The sequence below is a fragment of the Rattus rattus genome, chromosome 6 (assembly GCF_011064425.1).
Source record: "Rattus rattus isolate New Zealand chromosome 6, Rrattus_CSIRO_v1, whole genome shotgun sequence".
In the NCBI taxonomy this organism is placed as follows: domain Eukaryota; kingdom Metazoa; phylum Chordata; class Mammalia; order Rodentia; family Muridae; genus Rattus; species Rattus rattus.
In genome coordinates this window covers 121,452,469-121,474,443 of record NC_046159.1, presented here as the reverse complement: position 1 = coordinate 121,474,443, position 21,975 = coordinate 121,452,469, and the positions used below count along the sequence as shown (strand labels likewise).

Below are 21,975 nucleotides of genomic sequence, written 5' to 3'. Positions count from 1 at the left end.
ATGCTAGGCTGTGTTCCAGGCCCCTCTGTACCTAGCATTGGAATACAGTACTGAGTCAGACAGATGTTGCCCTCCCTCTTCGGAACCCCACAACATGATGAATGTGTGCCTGTTTCTCAGACCATAGTCCCATTCAGGGACCATCTCCCCCTCTCTCGATGCTTGTAGTTTGGGGTTTGTCCTACACGGGGTGTCATAATGCCGGGTAGTATAGTCATCAGTCTGTGCGTGTTACATAGTAACCGATTTTTAGGTTCACTGAAATGAACCATGTTTTCCGTTTTCCATAGTGTAAGCACAGAGTGCACATTAGTGACCCGGTGACCTGGCTGTGGTTCCGTAGGTCCAAAGTGAGTGGTCTTCACAATCAGTGCCATGCCAGATACGGTTTGAAGCGTTCCTCAGCCCTGCCTGAAAACACAGTGTTAGGTAACCAGCCTGCACTCTAAAGCCTCCCTTTTGCAAAACAATACCCAACCCCTGCCCATACCTATTATCAGTAGAAGTCACATGTTTTTCACCTGCACCTCTTTTTAAAACGGAAGAACAAACCAGTCATGGTCCCTGGGAGGAAAACTGGTCCAATTGCATACCACGGAATACTGAAGTAACGTTCTTTTTACTGAAGAGCTTTCTGACTTGATAATGAACAATGTGTTGCTTTTCCCTGAGAAATGCTCTCTAAAACTTCGGCTCCAAAGATTACATTTTACTTCTACGCATTTCATTCTGCTGTTTGTTTTGAAGTCCTGGCGATCTTGCATTAAGCATTTGTCTGTCTGAAACAATAGGTTAGGTAGAGCCGAATTATAACCATACCTTTGGCTGTGTGCACGCACACACACACACACACACACACACACACACACACACACACACACACACACACACACACACCCTCCTATAAACAGCATGTGATCGCTAGCTTCTAGGATTTATGATTGTTTTCTTCCAAAAGGAAGCTAAATTTAGCCTAGTAATTCTACATGCTCCCAAGGAAACAATGCCTGCTGTGATCTCCAGAATAAATGAATCTTAGCCACAGTTCCTTTACTTGGCTAACCAAGAAAGTTTAAGTATCAACCTAGTCATTAGCCACAGATACGAAACCACATTAAGCAACCGGCAAGGGGTTAAGACAGAATGTGCTCCGTCTCTTTCTGAGCTGCGGCATGGCCTCAACACAGAACATTGTTTGCATCACATAATGGTCCTTGAAAATTACTCGTTCATGGCTTGACTTCTAAAATTAAACTGTGTGGAGTCATGTCCAGCCCTACAATACATCTTTATGTGAGGCTAGCTAGGAGTTTTTCTTCTCAGTCTATGTAAAAGATCCCGGTTAGGGGATGTTATTTCTGATCGCGAAGCAGGAGTCATGCTTCCATTTTTCTCTTTGTTCCTAATGATGACTAAAAGGCTCCTGCCTGAATGTGTCTTGGCAGATCGGCTCCTCACAATGAAGGCTTCCACCGCGCTGGCACCTGGCGTTCTGCTGCTGCTGCTGCTGCTGCTGACCTTGGCGCAGAGGAGCCATGGGGAGTGCAAGGAGGCCCTAGTGAAGTCTGAGATGAACGTGAACATGAAGTACCAGCTTCCCAACTTCACCGCAGAAACCCCCATCCACAATGTCGTCCTCCATGGGCACCATATTTATCTCGGAGCCACAAACTACATTTATGTTTTAGATGACAAAGACCTTCAGAAGGTATCTGAGTTCAAGACCGGGCCCGTGGTGGAACACCCAGATTGTTTTCCTTGTCAGGACTGCAGCAGCAAAGCCAATGTGTCAGGAGGTGTTTGGAAAGACAACGTCAACATGGCCCTGCTGGTTGACACTTACTATGACGACCAGCTCATCAGCTGTGGCAGCGTCAACAGGGGGACCTGCCAAAGGCATGTCCTTCCTCCTGACAATGCTGCCGACATTCAGTCCGAGGTTCACTGCATGTTCTCCCCACTTGCGGAGGAAGAGTCAGGCCAGTGTCCCGACTGTGTAGTGAGTGCCCTGGGAGCCAAAGTCCTCCTGTCTGAAAAGGACCGGTTCATCAATTTCTTCGTGGGGAATACGATAAACTCTTCCTACCCTCCCGATTATTCATTGCATTCGATATCGGTGAGGCGACTGAAGGAAACCCAGGACGGTTTTAAGTTTTTGACAGACCAGTCCTACATCGATGTCCTGCCAGAATTCCGAGATTCCTACCCCATCAAGTACATACATGCCTTCGAAAGCAACCATTTTATCTACTTTCTGACTGTCCAGAAGGAAACCCTAGATGCTCAGACTTTCCATACAAGAATAATCAGGTTCTGTTCTGTAGACTCTGGGTTGCACTCCTACATGGAAATGCCTCTGGAGTGCATTCTGACGGAAAAAAGAAGGAAGAGATCCACAAGGGAAGAAGTGTTTAATATCCTCCAAGCCGCGTACGTCAGTAAACCGGGGGCCAATCTTGCTAAGCAAATAGGGGCCAGCCCGTATGATGACATTCTCTACGGGGTGTTTGCACAAAGCAAGCCAGATTCTGCTGAGCCCCTGAACCGATCAGCGGTCTGTGCATTCCCCATCAAGTATGTCAACGACTTCTTCAACAAGATTGTCAACAAAAACAACGTGCGGTGTCTCCAGCATTTTTATGGACCCAACCACGAGCACTGTTTCAATAGGGTAAGTCATCTAGACTTCTCATTTAACGTTAGGTATGAAGCCGACTAAACGCCTGTCCTTAAGAAAAGAGAAAGATACGGCAGTTATTCATGGTTGATCGATATTTGTAAATATTGAAAATATTTATAAATTCCTTGTGAGCAAACTAAGAAACTGATCTTGATTAATGATTAAAGCAGTGTCTTATTAAATTAATGTGGGGCTTAGTCAGTGAAATGTTTATTGTATAAGCAAGGGGGTGGAGTTACATTACAGGAAACCACGTGGAAAAAAAAACAGGTGGGGCGGCCTGTGCTTGTAATCCCAACACTAATATGAGAAATGTCCTGGGCTTACTGGTCAGCCAACCAAGCCTAGTTGGCACTCTCCAGGCCAATGAGAAAGACCTTGTCTCAAATGAATAAATAAAAACAAGCAGGTCCCCAGGGGGTGATAACCAAGTCTCACTCTGGCCTCTGTGTGCCAACACACACAAAAAATAAACCCATGTACACACACACACACACACACACACACACACACACACACACACACACACAGAGAGAGAGAGAGAGAGAGAGAGACAGACAGACACAGACAGACAGAGACAGACAGTAAACAGACAGACTAACATAACTAAAAGAAAAACTTACTTTTAGGCTTAGATTTGGATTCCTGCCCAACACTTTTTGTTTTAGATTGAGGATCATTAGAAAGGTATTTTCACAGGAAAGCATAGGAAAATTATTGGTGGTTTTATTTAAATAAAGTAGAATCTGCCATCTCTAAGTAGAGAATCATTTTTCTGCCAGCCCTTTGATCCCTTTGTGACAGAGAAAGAGCACCAACCTGCAGGGTCCATTTCGGTCTTGGAGGTTTTTGTGTTGAGCCTAGATTTAAACATAGAGCATGGCTGTGCCTTCTAACACAGGGACCTGCAGGGACCGAACTGAACAAATAGTGCCACTTTGAGTCCTATCTAAACACATTTAGGCTTTGGAAATGTGTGTCTTGCCCAAGCGGTTTCCAGTCTAAGAAATAAAGGTGGTAACTGCAACCAGAAAGAGTCATCTGTATGTACGTGATGAGAGAACATATGTATTTCTGGTGAGGGGGACTCAGAGCACATGAAATCAGCACTCAGTGAGCCTGGGGTACTTCTTACATGGAAAATTCTTTCTCTCTTTCATGGAGCACAGAAAATACAACCTTTGGTGAAGCATAGACAAAGCCTCCCCCCACCCCCATACTCTAATAGTACACATAACACAGACACCACACCAGTACCACCTAAGACATACTGCCCACTTGCATGTTTAATATACATTGTGAACTCAGTAAGGTACGATGGGATTCTTCATCAGGCTGATCTCGTTTTGTCAATAGAAAATACTACAAAAGAATGGAAGACCACTCAAGGCCTTTTGGAAACCTGGCCTTCAGAAATGCAAGTGCCATACTTATAGAATCTTGAACAAAAATGCTTTGCCCACAGACAGCAAACTAATTGAGCAACACAAGTTTAAAGAGCCTATTAGAAGTTCTCCAGAGTGTCCAGGGCGTCTGCCCTTGATGCTTGCATTTTGTACTGCTAAATGTTAAAACGAGCCTTGATTTTGCAGGCTTCTCACTGTTTTATTTTGTACATTTCAGCCTCCCACTTGCAAACGTCCTTACTTTTAGAAAATCTTGAAACCTTCTGAACTTTATCTTACCCGCTTTGCCATTTTTTTAGTGTTCCAGGGGGAACAAAAGGGCAAGACTATCCAATAAAATGCAGGCCAATTTTATCACGAAGGAAAAATGCCCCAAACGCCACACCTGAAACCATTATCACTCCCATCTCAAAAAATTCTTGTGGCAAACAAGATGTAACTTGCCAACAGTCTTCGTGCAAGGGAAGCCAAGTTTCACTCTGGCCAAATTCCATAAAAAGAAATACCTGTAAACCTCCTCTTTTTATTTGCCTGTTTACATTCTTCACTTACTAATGGCTGGAAATCTGCTGAAACTGGGACTACACACTTTTCTTTTCACATACCCAGCCCGCAGAAAGAGTTCCAGTGATCAGCAGACAGTCCCTAGCTTTGTCCTACATGGCAGCGAGAAAAAGATGATGTACAGGACTGAGCCAGCTAGGAACAAGATGATCATCTAAGTATTAAGATGACTCCAGTTTTTCTTGGCCAATCAACCTGGCCAGATATCAGGTGACCTTCTAATAATATCATGGAATATAGTCTTTATTTTTAGCATGAAGTTTCGTGACTAGAAACACATTGGGTAGTTTTGCTTTTAATATCTCTATACATGTATGGACAGAATTGAGTGTTCTTCGGAAAAGTCGAAGGATGCTATGGTGGTACCTTTCTACTTAGGCTCCTGCCCAGTCCTCAGTATAATATGTGAGGAGCCCCATCAGAGGGGCTCTTTGCCCTTCTGTCTCCTTGCCATACAGAAAATGTATTTCTACTGCAGAATTAAGCACGAGGATGCCCAAGAAGACCCTATTCAGGGATCCAGCAGGTGTTTCAGGACGACTTACTTGTTGATGGCCAAGTTATGTTCTTTTCTCTCTCCTCAATTTCATGAATGCATCCAGTCACTGTATTTACGGGTGTCTTCTCACATCTGTAACAGGAAAAGCCCCCTTTGGGTCACCTGGTAGTTCTGAGAACACATTATTATTATTATTATTATTATTATTATTATTATTATTATTTACCTATGTCTAAATTGTGCTTCAAAGCTTGTCCCTACATATAGTGCAGATGTAGAGAGCTTATCTCAAGCCACAAGTGTGCATCCGTGGAATGCCAGTGCTGTTGTCATAGTAGACCTTCTGTAAGAATGTGGTCTCGATTTCCACAATGCACACGTTTTTTTTTTTTTTTTTTTTTTCTGTTGAGTTTGAATGTGACTCTTACAGGACTCATTTGCAGTGATGTCTAACTGAATTCTATCCGTTTGCATATCCACAATAATTTCGAATTCATTTTAGTTATCTTTCCTGACTTTTTTTTAACCTATTCATCAGTGAACCTTTATAAGCATCTTAAGTTATTATCAATTCATGTTGGTCTAGGCTAGTGCATATTTCATTAGGAATATTAATATGCAGAATAATTTTATTTTGAGAAAATGCCCCTATAATATGGAAACTTGGTAATAACTCAACTTTAGAGGGGAAAAGCCCTCTTCCTTCTATCTGAAGATAAACACGATTATAAATTCATTTACTTCGAATTTCTAGAATCTCCACCAATCATACATAAGAAATTTGTTAACTCGAAAGTCCAGAAAGAAAAGTTTAAGAACACATTGAGATGATTTCTGCAAATTCAAATTAACATTTTTTAAAATTAATTATTTTATTTACTTACATCCCAATTGGCCCCCCCACTTTGTCTCACCCTCCCAGAGTTCTTCAACCCATCCCCCATCCCCTTTGCCTCTGCTCCACTCCCCAGCATCTTAAATAGGAGAATTTTTTAAAATCTCAAAATCAGCAGCAATCTTATTCTGTAAGTATGCTGTGTATTTAATTTGCAGACCTGAAGTATTACATTTTAGAAAATATTTTTTGTGGATATTGAGATAAGGAAGGTTTTTTTATGTAAGATACTCGTAATTCATTGCACTGTTTTCCTTCGAGTCCCATTACCAAAGTTTTTCTCTGTTACATAATCATTTGAAATAGTAAGCTTTTAGTAAATATTTCTCCAACGCCATGATCCTCTTTTCTGTTTGTTTGTTTAGTTGTTTTCATACATACAGTCTGTTTTGATCATATTCTTTCTCCTTGACCAACTCCTCCCAACCTCCCTACCCACATATGCTCTCTGCCCTCACCTCTCTCTTCCTCAAGAAAAATGAGAAAGAAAGAAAAACAGTAAGACGACGAAACTTATCAGAACCACGGGGAAAATCATACTGAAAAACATGGAGTCTGTTTTGCGTTGGCCAGCTTTGCTTGGGCATTAGGTCTGTCCTGGTGTGTGGTTGATAGACTCAGTGACATCCTGGTGATCTTAACGATGATTAGTGGATCAGCTGAGGGGAAACAATGATGTTTGGTACCAGACACCCCTGGATAAAAGCCTGATTTACAGCACATTTGTTAGACAACTCCTGAATTTTGGTTTCATTTGCGGCAACACGCAGATAAAACAGCTTATTTCTTAGACTTTCGCATAACTCGAGGACTCTGTACTGCACAGTAAGATGACTATGAAACCCGCTCATCGGGAATCGGTGGGTCTAATGAGAGGAATGGGAAGCCCGAGATTCAGGGCTGCACCCCATTGTGTTCTACCTGGTGACCTGGAGGACATTATTTACATTCTCCAGGTGAGCTGGCCTCTCACCAAAGCTATCACGAGGACAAGTACAACAATACCCAAAAGAGTCCCGGCTTGGTCCTATGCTCATACTAAATGACAGCTATTGCTATAAGGAATGCTTGTCTAAGGAGAGGTGAACTCAAATGACCTGTTTGTTTCTTTAGAGAAAAATATGCATATTGTGGCTCTATTCCTCCTGGGAATCTTTCACTTCCCTCTCTATATGAGTGACCAAACTCCATCCAAGTTTAATTGCTTCGTGTCTAAGTGGGCTGACCACGGAGTGGGACAACCAATCAAATTGCATTACACTCAAGACGGAAGTCTGCTTCATTCTCTGACTTAAAACTTAAACTAGCCCTGGCAAGGCAAGATATCCTGCTTCTGTACTTAGAGTGAAACTTTGCGTTAAGAATTACACAACAGGGCTCCAGAAAAAGCCAGCCTCCTAGGTTGTTTTTATTGGGCTTCCTTGTTTCTCAAATACCACTTGTACTCCAATTCAAAGAGTAGCCAACTGCTTCCCAAAATAAAGGAAACTAAAGGTAGTAATTTTCCATCTCCGTCTGGGAGTGCCAAAGTTAAAGGGTCAGCACTCAAAGCGGTCACAGGGAGAAAGGAAAGCAATTAGGACAATTTTCAATAAGAACAGAAATCAAAACAAGATGCAAACAAGGAATACCGGGCCTAGGCCGAGAGACAAGCCTTCGATGGGGTTTCTTATCACTACCATAAAGATGACGGATGGATAAAATTGAGTTACATTTAGGTTGTAATGAAAGAAAATAATTGCAGCATTCCATCAGGAAACCACAAGGTCCATTATTGATCTGTCCTCCTCGGGCCATGTCTTGTAATATTTAATAAAATAAACAGAGATTTATAAGTCTCTATAGGCCGTGTATCTACAATCTCCCACACTATGCAAACTGTGGATGTGGAGTCAGCATTAGAAATAGCACCCATGTCATTTGATTGGTCCGGCGTGGCTTACTTAGACAGCAGTGCTCTCGAGGGAACGCATTCTGTATTAGGAATGATAAATGGAAAGTCAGATTATAAGGTTGTTTTTTACTTCCTGTGTTCAGGAATGAGAGAATGTTGCCCTGTATGTACACTGTTCCTGGGGAGTCTTTATTCTTGATATTAGACAGTTCTCCAAACTTAGACATTAAAAATCTTGACGGTGCAGCAAATGCAATTGCTACCAAAACAAAATCTTGTGAGACAGAAAATCCTCGAGGTACAAGGATTGGATATACTTTATACATGTTTTTAAATCTAAGTAAAACGCTATTTCTCTTGCTTCCTTCCCATAGCTGTTGGCTCTTCTCTCCCAGACTCAGTACGTTGTTGCCTCTGGTCTTATTTGAACTCTCTCTGCTATCCACTGCGTACAAACGGCACAGTGCAGGTTTTTTATTTATCATTTAAGAGAAACTTACAACCAGTTTCTTTACAGAATTTCAAAATACCCTGAGTTCACTGGCAACACGGGTAGGGGTGTTTAAAAAGTAACAAATGAGTTACTTTTACTTTTTCCTCCATCTTCCCGCTACCCCCCTTAAATTGTCACGTGTCTCTTACCGACCCCCTCCCCAGAAAAGATATTAAGATTCCCTGGCATGAGGAAAAGAGCACTGTTAAAGTTGCAACGCAGGCCAGACATACAGACAGCCTTTACCTGGGATGACACTGATGCAGGATGTGAGTAACAGTGTCTCCCACGTGTGGGGCAGTTGAGGTTGGCTACCCTTGCATTTGAAGAGTGTTTCCCGTCCTCTGTGCCTTCTGAAGCAGGGCGTGACTGTGTTGGGGTGCCGATCCCTAGATGGTGATTCATTTGGGGAGGTTGCCGTGTCAGACACTAAGTCCACAGGAAAAGAAATCAATCCTGAAGCCGACTTCTGAAAAAGGCGAAATTCTGAAGCCAGAGCACCCGGGACGCGGCGTTTTCCTTCCCACGACCCACAGCTGGAGATGACTGGAAGGGCGCAGAGCCCCGCATGTTGATAAGGATAATAACCGACTTGAGGAATAACAAATCTTTTTAAACTTTACTATAACAGCTCAAACCTTGGGTGTTGCACTCCTCCTCCAGACCTCTGTCTTATCAGTGGCCATCCTCCCTCTGTTCTTATCTCGTCTCTCAAACAAGAAAAACAAGGATCTGCCGTAATTTAGAGAAGACTCAGGAATTTTTTCTTTTTTTCTGTTGCTTATTCTTGGATTCTTGGCTTGGCACAAATGCGAACACAGTGGGTTTTAAATGAGCAAGCACCCAGGTACTGCTGTAAAGTCACACCTCCCGTGCTGGGAGGGCTGGAAAGTATCAGGGAAACCAAAGTCTTGGCCACCCTTGAAGTCAATACAACTCCCTCGACTTTTTTTTTTTTTTTTTTTTTAATCGTGGATGCAGTAAGCGATTCTAGCATCCTGGATACGGGCCAGTCTACTAATTATATATTTTTTTCCAACTAAACTGTTCCAGAAGAGTTCATTTGCATGTGAATCAATGGCAGAGCCATATTGACTCCCTAGTCTAAAAGCTAGGCTCTACCTCAGGAAAGCAATTTCCAGCACTTCACCTGGGAGCACACAGACACTTCAGGAAGATCTTCCAGTCTATCACAGGGAAGGGGAAGGGGAAAGGGAATTGTCTGGGGGCATGCTAACCTAGAGTAAACGTTTGTTTTAACCATCCTCCACGTTCCAGACATGGCTACAGATGGCTTATAAATGACATTGTTCTAAAACAAAAAGATGCATCGTCAATTCAGACTGACATCCCTGCTCCTATTTGGGTATATTGTCAAAGTGATCATCAATCAGAGAACATTAAATCGCTGATGACACTTCAGATTGCGCTCTAGGTAAAAGGGGTGAGTTAAGGTCAGTGTGAGTTTGGAAGGCGTTCTTTTGTGGAGATGACTTTATGAAAATCCAGTTTGTTTGTTTTTTTTTTTTTTTTTGTCCTTGGTATGGAATTCCTGGGTGGTTCATGGTGGCCTGAGATGTAGATCTGTATGGCAAGAATGTGTAAATTAGAATGCGAAACTTCCTATTGATAGTTTACATTGGAAATATCTGCTTATCACTTAGCCATCCTCAAGCAGCGTACCGACACTAAACATGAAGAGCCACTCAGGATTTGGGGACAAAGCGGGATTGAACCAGCTCTGAGTCAATCAATAGTGTTCATAGCTAATGCACTAAACAGGTTACAAGCACTAATGCGGTGGCAGTCAATAGCAAAAGCCAATGCCTCTAAACATTACCTCGACGATGAAACGTGCACTATTTTCCATTTATTTTCAGTTAATTGCATCGAAAGCTTGTTGTTGCGTCTCGTTAGTTTAAGCAAAGTCCCAGGAGCCCGTTTTATTTAGGACATGAAATGAGCAGATCCTCGTAAGCACCATTCCCAGCAGGAATCCGAGGAAGGGATCTATTGTGCAGCCCGGATTCACTAGGAAGCCCAGTGGTTGCTTCCTAAGTGCTAATTCTGCCAGGAGGACAGTGGTGAGCCAACTGTGGGGGACACTTTCCATGGATGAGTGGAGATGGCAGTAAATGACCAAGTCCCTCCAGTAGACAAGAAAGACGTCCTGGTAATTGGTGAAATGCGATGTGACCTGTGAATATAAATGTAGGCAATATCTAAACTTTATGGTTTGATCTCAAAAGGCTACTCTGGAGTGATAAAGCTAACTTTTGCATCAAGCTTGCAACTGTACAGAAATGCATTCTATCTTTAGCATGTTTAGTTTGGGGCAAGCATATGCCAAATGTCTAATAACACCAACAATCACGACCTATTTCATGGCCTTTTGTCTTAACCAGAAACTGCCGTATTTCACTTTAACGTTTTCAAATGACCTGGAGTCACTAGGATACATTATTTTCGACTTTAACAAAAGTTCTCAGAAGGTGTAACGCCCTGTTGGTAGTCTACCTTTTTAAAATATATTCTGTTATGCGGAATGGTCAATGTGTTTTAATGGAGGTTGGTGTGAGGCAGGCGATGCGTGCGTGGCCGGAAGCTACAAACCTCATTTCATCTATGCCACTCAATGCTGCACAGCCTAGCACGCCATCAGCTCCTTTGGAAGTAAATCTGGTTTCTGCTGGGCTGGATGAGTTCTTCCTTGGCTCCCTGCCTCTCTTTGTGTCAACACTCAGTGTTTGTGAAGACATTTTTTTTTCTTCTGCACATGAAAAGGGTCCTCCCATTACTCATGAGTCCTGTGACAAGGAATCATGCAGCCCAGAGAACACACAAAAAAAGTCCTTTTGAAGCCCTCCGCGTTATGAACATCAATAGGATGTAAGGCAATGTGAGGCTGAGGTGGCCCAAATCACTTTGTCCTGCTGTATCTGCAGAGTGTGCAACCTTCACAATTGCGTCCCTTTTTACTGTGTTTCCTGCTCATGAGGATCATGTGGCTGAGAGGCTAAGTGGAAACCAAGCGCTTCCAGGACTCATGCACATCTCATGAGCACCTCCTGAATGGCCAAGGGTGTGCCCTCCCACCAGAGCCATCTTTGTGCTGCCAATCATTTCGTCTTTGGTGCCCTTACACCAAGCCTGTATCTCTCCCTCCTGTTAATTTTCATCTCTCATATGATTAATCACACAGATATCTAAGGGAGGGAGGGTCTCAGAAAAGAGGCATTCGGGACACTTTGCTGCCAAGCATCTGCATCGTAGATCACAGACAATACATAGTGTCAGTTTGTTCTTAGAGGGATCTAAAACAATCTGTGCATTTGAACGGGAAAGAAAGAGCACCCAAATCACAGGTATATACACAATCTTGATAAAGTTTAAGCAAGTATTTTTGTGAATAAATTGTAAGCAGTGTTTTCATTATCTGCATAAGCCGAGAAGATTTGAAGTGCAGGTGTAAAAGTGATCTGACGTATCCAAAGAAACGCTCACCTTTTTCTGTGTGTGTCCGTTCACTGTTGTTTGGCTCACAAAGAAGTGTTTGCCAAGGGAATAGGAGGTATTTAATCTTCAGAGCTTGTTCCTGTGCCTACAAGTCAGGGAGGTCATCGGCTTGCCCCTTCCCGCAGCATGTAATTACAGGCAGAGGACTCTTTATTTTCCAGTAAAGTGACCAACTCTTGAATGTAATAAGACTGTTTATAAGAGCTAGTGGATGTAAGAAATATATACAATTTTGGAAAGGACAATAGGAAAATTAAACTACTGTCTTCATATTTTTCAATAAAATAAGATAGTCTGAGTCTCTAGAAATGTCCTAAAGTGGAATAATAAAGGTGAACCTCAGGTCACACTAGGTAGTCCCAGTACTTAACGTCTTGAATTATTATGGGAAATTTACAATAGGATAGAATACATCTGATAATTCATTAAGGAGAAACTAATTTGTGGCTCCACCATCCTGGTAAACAAGAAGCAATAACTATATTAGTAAGAATGATTCAGAAATATTTCTACTTCGGAAAAGAACAGTTATATTGGGTTATCTGGAGACACTGTGGGGGGAAAATAGCACTATTTCTTGCTCTCGACTAGCTCAAAGTTTCGTTTAAGAATAATTATTATAAAAGTAGTGACTCCAGGTAGATTGGGTATGTAACATACAATTTCAGTCCCGCTATTGTGCCAGTGCTAGAACTGTCCATAGGGGTTTGAAAACCCACACTGTGTAAGTGGTAGCTTTATGATAGGAGTTGAACCTTGTGATCTATGTTGCAAAGCTAAAACGTTCTAAGTTGTTGACATGTACAAAGAGAACTTAAACATATGCCAGCCTTAAAATTGATGTCACATTGGGGTAAATTGTGACAATTTTTCCACCTACTAGAAAGAAAGTTTCCTACCGAAAAATGAAACAAAACAAAAGTGAACCTTCACATTTTTCTAAGATCTAGGGTAAAGAAGGTGCGGGCCACTGATGCCATTGTGACCTTAGTGAAAAGACAACAGTCTTACCGAGTATCAGCCCATGAGGAGAAGGGTGGTCAACTACTTAGAAGGTGAACACCTGCATTTTCATAAGTAAATACTGCTTTTATATGAAAGCTTTCCCCACATCCGTGCAAGCAGTTAGAACTCCTAGAACCTGATTTAATGCTCAGTGTGTTAGAGGTTCAAGAAATAGTTAAGACAGTCTTATTTTCTGTTTTGTCTGTAAATTATAATAAAATATCTATCAGAGTGAATAGACTGCTTTAATAATCAAGATAGAATAGCTTCATCTTCTCTTTCTTGGTTTGGAACAGCTTTTATTTTCTACTCTGAGCTACAGGCAAATCACAAAATAAATGGCACTATTGTTTGCTTAAGGCTCTGTTTCCTTCTAACCTTATTCTTGTCTATCAACCTCACCCCAGTTCCCCAGTAGCTCAGGAAAACCTCCACTGGGATTAAGTAATCGTTTACACAACCTCTCTCATTCATTAACCCATGTTGACATTCTCCTTCTGCAGCCCAACCTCACATAAAGATTCCTTAAGCCTTATCCAGCTGTTGGTGTGGGTGCAAACAACACCTATTTAATCAAGAAATGTAATATTTCTAATGAGTCACTTGGCCTGCCTCGGCCTTCTTCATGACCGCAGTCGCCTTCTATTTCATCTTCAAAATAAAATTTGGATTCTTTCCTAGTAAACGTGTAGTTTTAAAATCCTTAATTTCTTTCTATGTATTCATAAAGCAGAAATAGAAAACATCATTGCTTCTTTAAAAAAAAGTTGTTTAGTGTGCTAAAAATGATGCCAGTAAGAGAAAATTAGATCATCCTGGATCTGTCCTCATCTTCACCCGATCTGTTTGTCTCCTGAGAACCAATGATGTGGTAATCTTTCTTGAAAGCAGCCTGTTTTTAAAGCTGCAACTTTAGAAACAATCTAGGGGCTCTCCCAATTGCTTCAGAGCACAATCCACACTCATTTGTATGATATTCAAGGATATCTTACTTGGACCCTGTTTTCCTTCACATGTAGTGGTATGCCAGTCAAGAACTAACTCTTGGCAGAGGATAGTAGACACACCCTTGACTTGCGTGGCTGGCCATTTCCTGGCAATTCGGTGTTCCACCATGGCTATGCCAAGTTACCACTGGTACAAGTTTTGTCATTGAATAAAACATTGAAGAACTTGCACACATGGCACAGTGACCTGGTACACAGCAGCTCAGGGATGTCTTTGGGCTCTACCCTATACCTGGGCTATCACTGCTGAGGCAGATAATGTCTGTGATTCTCCCTCACAGCCCAGCCTTCTGGTGCCTGCACCAAGGTCAGCCTCTCGTTTCCTTCAACACTCATTTTGTCAAACTCACACTTCTTCTCTATTCTTTTTTAATTCTCACCTTAGATATTATCTTTCCCAGGAACAATTCTCTAGCTTCCCTCCCATTCCCTCTCCCCACTATAGTGTGAATTTTTCTGGGTGACATTTGTTACCCGTGTAACCACATCTCTTACCACATGCAGAGTAATATATGTTCCACTCAACGTTGTTATTCTCTTGAAAGGGGCTATGGATTCTAGCTCCATATATCTGCTGTGTAAGACAGTAGCTTGAACAAAATGCATACAATCAAACAAATGATGGTGACACAGATCCATGTTTCAAGTAAGATATTAAAATATTTATTAGTAAAGGTAACAGTTTTCCTCAAACTACCTTTCATTCTTCCCTTCAAATCTCTAATAACTAATTTATAGAGTAGTGGGGTTTGAATATTTAAATGAACACGGGAGAAACCAAAAAGTTATATTTCTTCTAGCCAATGCTCCTTCTCTACATTCTTTTACATTACACATGCACATATGCACCCCACACAGTTTAGAAAAAAAAATGATAAATCAAGGAGAGAGAAATATGAAAGGAGAGGAGGATGAATAGACAGAAATTACAGAACTTGGTGGAGAACCAAAATTGGGGAATGAGAATTAAAGCCATTAAGAATAGTTAGAGGGAGGACGTCTTTGCTCTTTTCGGCCTTCTGGAACGTTCCCAGAACTGAATGATACTGTCAGGGTGAGGAGCTTTGGAGAACGTGTAGTGGAGGAGGCTCGAGTTACACTGTCACTGTGAGGGATAGCCACAGTGGGAACCTCCCTTGACCTTTGCCCTGCAAACCCTCAGGTTTTCACCGATAGACACCAATGATGGCTTCACGGTTAAAATGATGTATGGATTGACAGAGAGAAGAATAAGTGTCTTCATCAGTACAATCCCTTGTGGACACAGGGTTCCTCTTACTCCGCATTGCTTCATAAGCATGAAGTACTCACTAGACAGAGAAGCCCTGTCCTGACCTGGATAGGCCCAACTGAAATGAGAGAGTCGGGTTGGCACTCAGGACACCTTGCCCACTTACAAAGTTTCTGATAAGTAGTTCATGTCTCAAACCAAATGAGAAAACAGGAAATGAGTCTCACTCTATAATGCTAAGAAGGAAAAGAGGGATAAGAGTTAATGACTGTTGGGTCCATGACTAGACTATAGTCATGGGCTTCAGGACCATCCTCGGGCATGACTGAACACTTCCATTTCATCCATGTTTCGCCTCTCCTGGCCTTCTGCTAAGACAGTATTAGTTGCTCTATAGCAACTAATCAGGAACCCCCTGGACCTACAAGGAAGCTGTGACTCTTACTGCATTCAGGAAAAATGACTTCCTTTTGATAGGTTAATGTGTGTGTGTGGGGAGGGGTTGGTTTTGTGCCTTCTGGCTTTCTAATACCTCTATGAAGTAAGTACATTACAATTTGGTTTCTATTAACTAAATAGAGAAAGAAAACCTCCTCGTCGCATCAAAACCTGCCATGCTTGGAGCAGTTTGATGAATCACTGTCACTCCTCGCTGAGACTGGGAGCTCCATATGAAGGCTGCTAACCAAAACCACATGGGCTCAGCCTGTTTTATATCTGATTCACCTTAGGAAATGATAAAGAGGCAAAGGTTTGAACATTTCCAATTCCGAAGCCCCTATCATTGTAGAATTTTGAGTGTTCTAACCCCAAGAGTGTGTGTGTGTGTGTGTGTGTGTGTGTGTGTGTGAATGCAAGCATTTGTACACTTGCATATTAAAAGCCATACCCACACATACATAAAATACATTCTGTTCCAAGAATGCGTCCTCCTGTAGCCCAACTTCTGCCAAGGCCTGGCTCCGCATCCCTCCCTCTCTGCTGCGAGGTTCTGCAGCTGTTGAGGCCCACACGGTTCTCATCCCTCTCAAGTCGGATAGCACACGCGCCCTGTACATAGCACACGCGCCCTGTACATAGCACACGCACCCTGTACATAGCACATGCGCCCTGTACATAGCACATGCGCCCTGTGCACAGCTTTAGTCATCTGTCCGCCAAGCTCTGTTTTACATAATCAGTTATGTGCTTTTACGTGTTGGCCTCTTGTCTCCCTATGTGCACAGTGCCTTCAGAAGATGGGCTAAAAAATAAATTTTGTCACACATGTCAAGTTAAGAGTGTTTCTCCATTTTTAAAGAGTTACATATATACAAGAAAAGTGAAATATGCCACTTGGATCCTATGATCTTCAAAGTCTGATATCTAATTTTATTTAATATATTTACATATAATATAATTACATTTAATATAATTTTTAATTCTTTGGAAACGTCATAAATACATGTAGCGGATCCTATCATACTTAACCTCTCCTCTCACCCTCCAGCTCCCCGTCCTTCATATCCTATTTTGTATATCCCACATTCAGAGCTATGCTACTTATACATGGAGGTGGGTCATCCATGAGGACATGAACACAATCTCCTTCTAGCCCATCTTCAAATTAAAAGTATTCCACCAAGGGTAGAGCTTTGTGAGCTCCTCCCCTCTCCGTGCTGGAATTTATAACTGGTCTTGAGGAGGTTTCCACAGCACAATACTTTTGTGATAAAATAGTGGAGAATCTGACTGGGGGTGTAGCTTGGTAAAACACGTGCTTAGCATTTACGGACCTTTCGGTTCAATATTGAATAGTGGAGATGGCTGGGGTTGGGGAGTGTTGTGGGGCGAAGGATGAAATGATTTATAGAAGTCCTATACTAAAGGAGAGAGAAATCTACCCTCCCAAATTGGGAGGGAAAATGACTGGGTTGAGTCAGACCTACTCAAATATAGCCTTCAGGCAGATGTGAGATGTACTTGCCCTGAGGAGTACAAGCCAGATGGCTGTGTAGAGTTAGGTCATCAGCACTGGGCAAGTGAGAGTTTACTGCCATATTGTCCCCAGGTGACTCACTCACCAGTGCTGAGCCAGCAGCAGGCCAGCCAGAGGCCTGTTTTGCAGCCTTGGTGGCTGGCCTGCCTCAAAGCATGTGGTTTTGCCAGTTTGCTTTTAACTCCGCACCCAGCTTTGCTCTTCTGCTAGACCTGCAGCTACACGGTTACCCTAGGCGTCAGGTAGTCGTGACCCCAGGGCAGGTGAAGACACAGCACGGGATTTCTTCATCTAGGGAAGTCGATGAGTGCAGGAACAGTGAGGGAGTGTCTTCCTTTTGTGCTGTGCCTTGAGAACATCAAACTTGAGTTCTCTTCCTGGCACAGGACAAGGTCCAGACAATACCAACTTTTGACATTAAAGCCTAGCCTGTTGTGCCCAAGAACTGATTCTTCTGCAGCATACAGAAAGCCCTGTCTTCAGTGTTGATCACTGAGAAGTTCTAGCGACTGGGGGTTAAACTGTGGGAGGGTAATGGCCCAGGAGCAGTGGGGTAATGGACAATGAGCCTGGCTATCCCGAAAGGGAGAAGCAGACACGGAGTGGCATAGACTTCCTCTGTAGAGGCATAGCCAGATGTTGAAGTCAGGAGACCTGCACCCCTGCATTCAGGAGCTCCACTGCACCCCTGCAGGAGTGGCATTTAGGGAAGAAAACCTAACACAGCTGAGTGTTTAGCCAACTGGCTAAAAGAGTCTCAGAGAAGGAACTTTCCATCTTGAAAGCTGAATCTCCCAAAAAAGCCATTACTCTACTTTCTGCAAAATATGACTCTGAATAAAGTTCATATTAAAAACCTAATGTTAATTTTCCAGGGTCAAGGCTGTAGGAACTGATATGAGTAAGCTGGGGATGATTTTTACAAAACTAAACTTTAAAAGAGTTATCTACATGACTGATTTGAATTAGCTATAGATGAGCTAAATCTGTCCTATAGATCAATTAAAAGAATCACTATTTTAAATATATCACATCCTTAATTACACTGAATTAAATGTAATTGCATGCTCGCTTCTCACATCACAGTGTTAATTGAGGGAAACATTTTGAGTCAAACCTATTGAGGTTTCTAGCACTTCGATTTTCTTTTTATTAAAAAAACAAAATATATATGAGTCATGTTTTTAAAAAATAACAGGCAAGTATGATAACATGATTTTTTTAAAAAAAAACTCACACACATAAACACATTACACTGAATTAATTAAGATATTACTTCCAAGTGTATAGTGTAATTCCAGTCATCTCTGGGATGAGATAAAAGATAGATCCCAGGGAAAGGAGTTTGCAACACATTTAAGGTGTGTGCATGTGCATGGTGCACAATCCTCTGAGTGCATATGTTGAGGTCAGAGACATCCTTCCAAGCCGTAGTGAGTCATACTTAAAGTTAGCCAGATTTGCATGTTGCTCTGCAGTGTGGAGAGCTTGGCTCCTTATTAGAATCCTGTTGCTAAGGTTCAGATGGCATGCAGCACTGTAGACCACCGTGCAGCAGTCTCTGGGTCGCCCAACATTCTCAGCAGGGAGAGAGACAGGGAGAGGCCCCTCTCTCGCAGTGAATGTTGGGACATTACCTCTTCCCAGAAGCCAGTGTGCTCCCCCTGCCGCTCTCTGCTCTGGGAAAAGACAAGTAGATATGGATCCGAGCATTATGAAACTAGAATGTCCTTGACCCTGTTTGTCTCTTGGCTCCAAATTGCACAATCTTTCAAGATCAAGGAGTCCCTTAGATCCTGTCCTAGCATTGTGCAATGTCTCCACATAGGAATGTTACTGGGGAGGGATAGAGACATAAATCCAGGCTACTAATCCTTGGGTAAGATTTTAGAGACCAATTTCCCGAAGGAAGGATCTTGAAGCTCAGGATATAAAAATGCCATTGATGCTGATGCAGATTTATTTTTAATCTTTGCATGCAGGACAACAGGTGTATAGGGGCTGAGGTCCCCGGTTGAAACACTCTCTTTCCACTGCAGAAAAAGTTCGCAAGTTCCTGTAGATTTGCAGGCACTCTAAGAAACTCCCAGAGATCACCTCAGCCCCTCTCCTGTTCACCCCACTCAGCAAGGTGGACCTTAAAGCTGGTTAGGAGAAGTCCTCTATCTCTGGTGGCTTTATCTTTATCTTTGCAGATACACAAATCTTACAGGAACTTCTATTATCTGCTGACACCTCTTAGACGTGATGGAGGGAAGTTGGGACAAAAAATATTAAGGAAGTTCCTATATCTTGATGACAGAGTTGAACAATAGTTTATGGTCCAGGACAGCTCCTCACCTTACACATTGTATTTGCATCCCAAGAAAATCCATTAAGAAACTCCGTGCCCTAGGTCAAGTTTGAGGTTTTAAAGTTCCCAGTGTACTACTCAGATCTAGAAGGGGCGATGAAGGGTCTAGTAAGAAAGGAACCTGGCACAGATGGGGCACTTCAGAAGGCCTAAGATTTGAAATTGTCCACTGCTCCCTTAACCAGCCTCCTTTGACTCTGGCCAGCTCTGCAAAATGAATCAGCAATCACCAGTCGAAACTCAATTATCAATTAATCGATCTCTATTGAGTAGCTGGTACATCCCAGTTAACTGCTACTCCCCAGAATAATCTATAGTGCCTTCGTGAAGAAAGGCTTCTAATTAAATAGTGAGCTAGTGCTTATTATACATCAAAGTAAGTGTCCAGAACTGAAACATTTTCTTAATTACAAGATACAATTGATTTAGCCTCTCCTAAGACTCTCTCGGTTTGCTAAGTGATTGCCAATTAAAGTGAAGAAATTGCCAATGCACAAAAATAGAATATTTTAGGTGGCTTTTAACCACAGAGGCAAAAGATAGAAGAACTTCACAATTCTGTGTGATGGATGGTCACCCTTAAGAAATGAAGTCACTACACAGTAACATAACTGAATTTTTGTTACTCTTAACCGTAAGTTAGAGGGCATGTGATGAGGGTAGGGAATCATACAAGTTCAATCATAAGTACCACAAAAGATTAAGTTTCTAACTTTTATAATAGATGATAGTAACAAGGAATTTCTAACATCTCAATCAATTTCCCAGACTAGCAGCTGGATATAAAAAAGTCCTGCTAGACAGTGGTGGCACATACCTTTAATCCCAGTATTCGTGAGGCAGAGGCAGGCAGATCTCTGTGAATTTGAGGCAAGCCTTGTCTACAGAGTGAATTCCAGGACAGCCAGGGCTCCAGGAAGGAGCTCTGTCTTGAAAACACAAAAATCAAACAAACAAAATGTCCAAGAGTAAACTTTCATTTCTTTTCTTCTAAGTTAGGCTTCATTTTCCTTAATATGTCCTTCCACCCTGTCCAGTTGGCCCAGATTTACCGACTCCCAGCTGTCCTCAGAAGCACGGAGGGGCCGACCATTCTTTGCTCCTCAGGAACTCCTAACTGCCCTATTCCTGAAAATGATAGTTTCCAAACTAGCAGTTCACAGCTTCCTACTCATGCCACCTCCGCCTGCCTATCCAGCCATTCTGTCATTATTTACTAGCTCTCGCCACCTCCGCCTGCCTTATCCAGCCATTCTGTCATTATTTACTAGCTCTCCATATTTTGTGATGTTCAGTCTGCCATTGGCAGTAGTTTTGGAAAGGCAAGTACAGTTGGCTAGAGCCGGACATTACGTATACAAGGGAATGTTGTGTTGCAGCAGAAATGGTTACCGCTGTGCTTGTGATTAGCGGGCAAAAGCTATCATGAGACTCCACAGTGGGAGCAATGGGCCTTGATGTGAGCATCAGAGCAAATCTCGTGGGAGACTGGTGATTCATGAATAAAGGATATTTAGGAGGTAACTAGGTGAGTGGAGGTAGAGGGCAGACCCTGGAAGAGCAAACCCCGTATGTCAGACTCGTCAATGGGAAGATGTCTACAACCCTCGGACAGCTGAAAGCAGGCCTGAACACTGAGACACAGAGAACATAGAACCAGAAGGCGGGTAGAAGCCACATAATATGAAACCTAGTAGGCTATGTTAAAAAGGTTTCTCCTAGAGTTCGGGAATGTATTACATAGTCTAAATAGAAAGGAGGAAGTGTTGGGTCATATAAAAAAAAATAGAGACCTACTGCAGTACAAACAGCTAATCCGACAGTGGCACTGGTTGAGAAGCTATTGTCATGGCCCAGCAAAAGGGTGGGCGGCAGGACAAGTGTCACAGTGATGGAGACAGAAAGGCCAGGGATAGATCTGGGAAGTCATCTGTTGACAAAATCCAGCCCAAACTAGAGGCACAGGGAAACCTGAAGTGAGGAATGGCCTCCATCAGAACCGCCTGTAGGCAGTTCTGTGCAGCATTGTCTTGGTTGTTGATTGAAGTGGGAAGACCCAGCCCACTGTGGGTAGTGATGTCATCTCCGTGCAACTAGTCCTGGGAGGAGCAAGCAAGATAGCTGGAGGCAGGCCAGCATGCAGTTTTCCTCCATGCCTCCTGCCTTGGCTTGTGTTCCTGCCCTGACTTCCATTGATGATGGACAGTGATGTGGAGTTGTAAACCCAACAAGCCTGCCCACCCCAAGTCACCTTTGGTCAGCAGCGGGAAGTAACTAGGACACTTAGGAAATGAAACTGATGGCGTTTCAAGGTAGATTACTTGGGAGGGATGAAGGAGAAGGGAAGCATGAAGACACTTAGATGCCTGGCTCGCACATCTGGAGGGGTGGAAGATGTCATTCTGTGAAGGGTATAATAGCATAAGGTCAGGGAGGGGCAAAAGGGTCAAGCTA

At 42.6% G+C, this 21,975-nt stretch overlaps 1 protein-coding gene across 1 annotated transcript in view; it reads left to right on the top strand.

Moving 5' to 3' along the window:
• Positions 1-1,459: 1,459 nt before the first annotated feature.
• Positions 1,460-21,975, top strand: part of Met (MET proto-oncogene, receptor tyrosine kinase) — a 79,593-nt gene continuing 59,077 nt past the window's right edge. The window contains exon 1 of the mRNA XM_032906920.1: positions 1,460-2,671. Coding sequence (XP_032762811.1) covers positions 1,460-2,671 — 1,212 coding nt within the window. The remainder of the gene's footprint in view (positions 2,672-21,975) is intronic.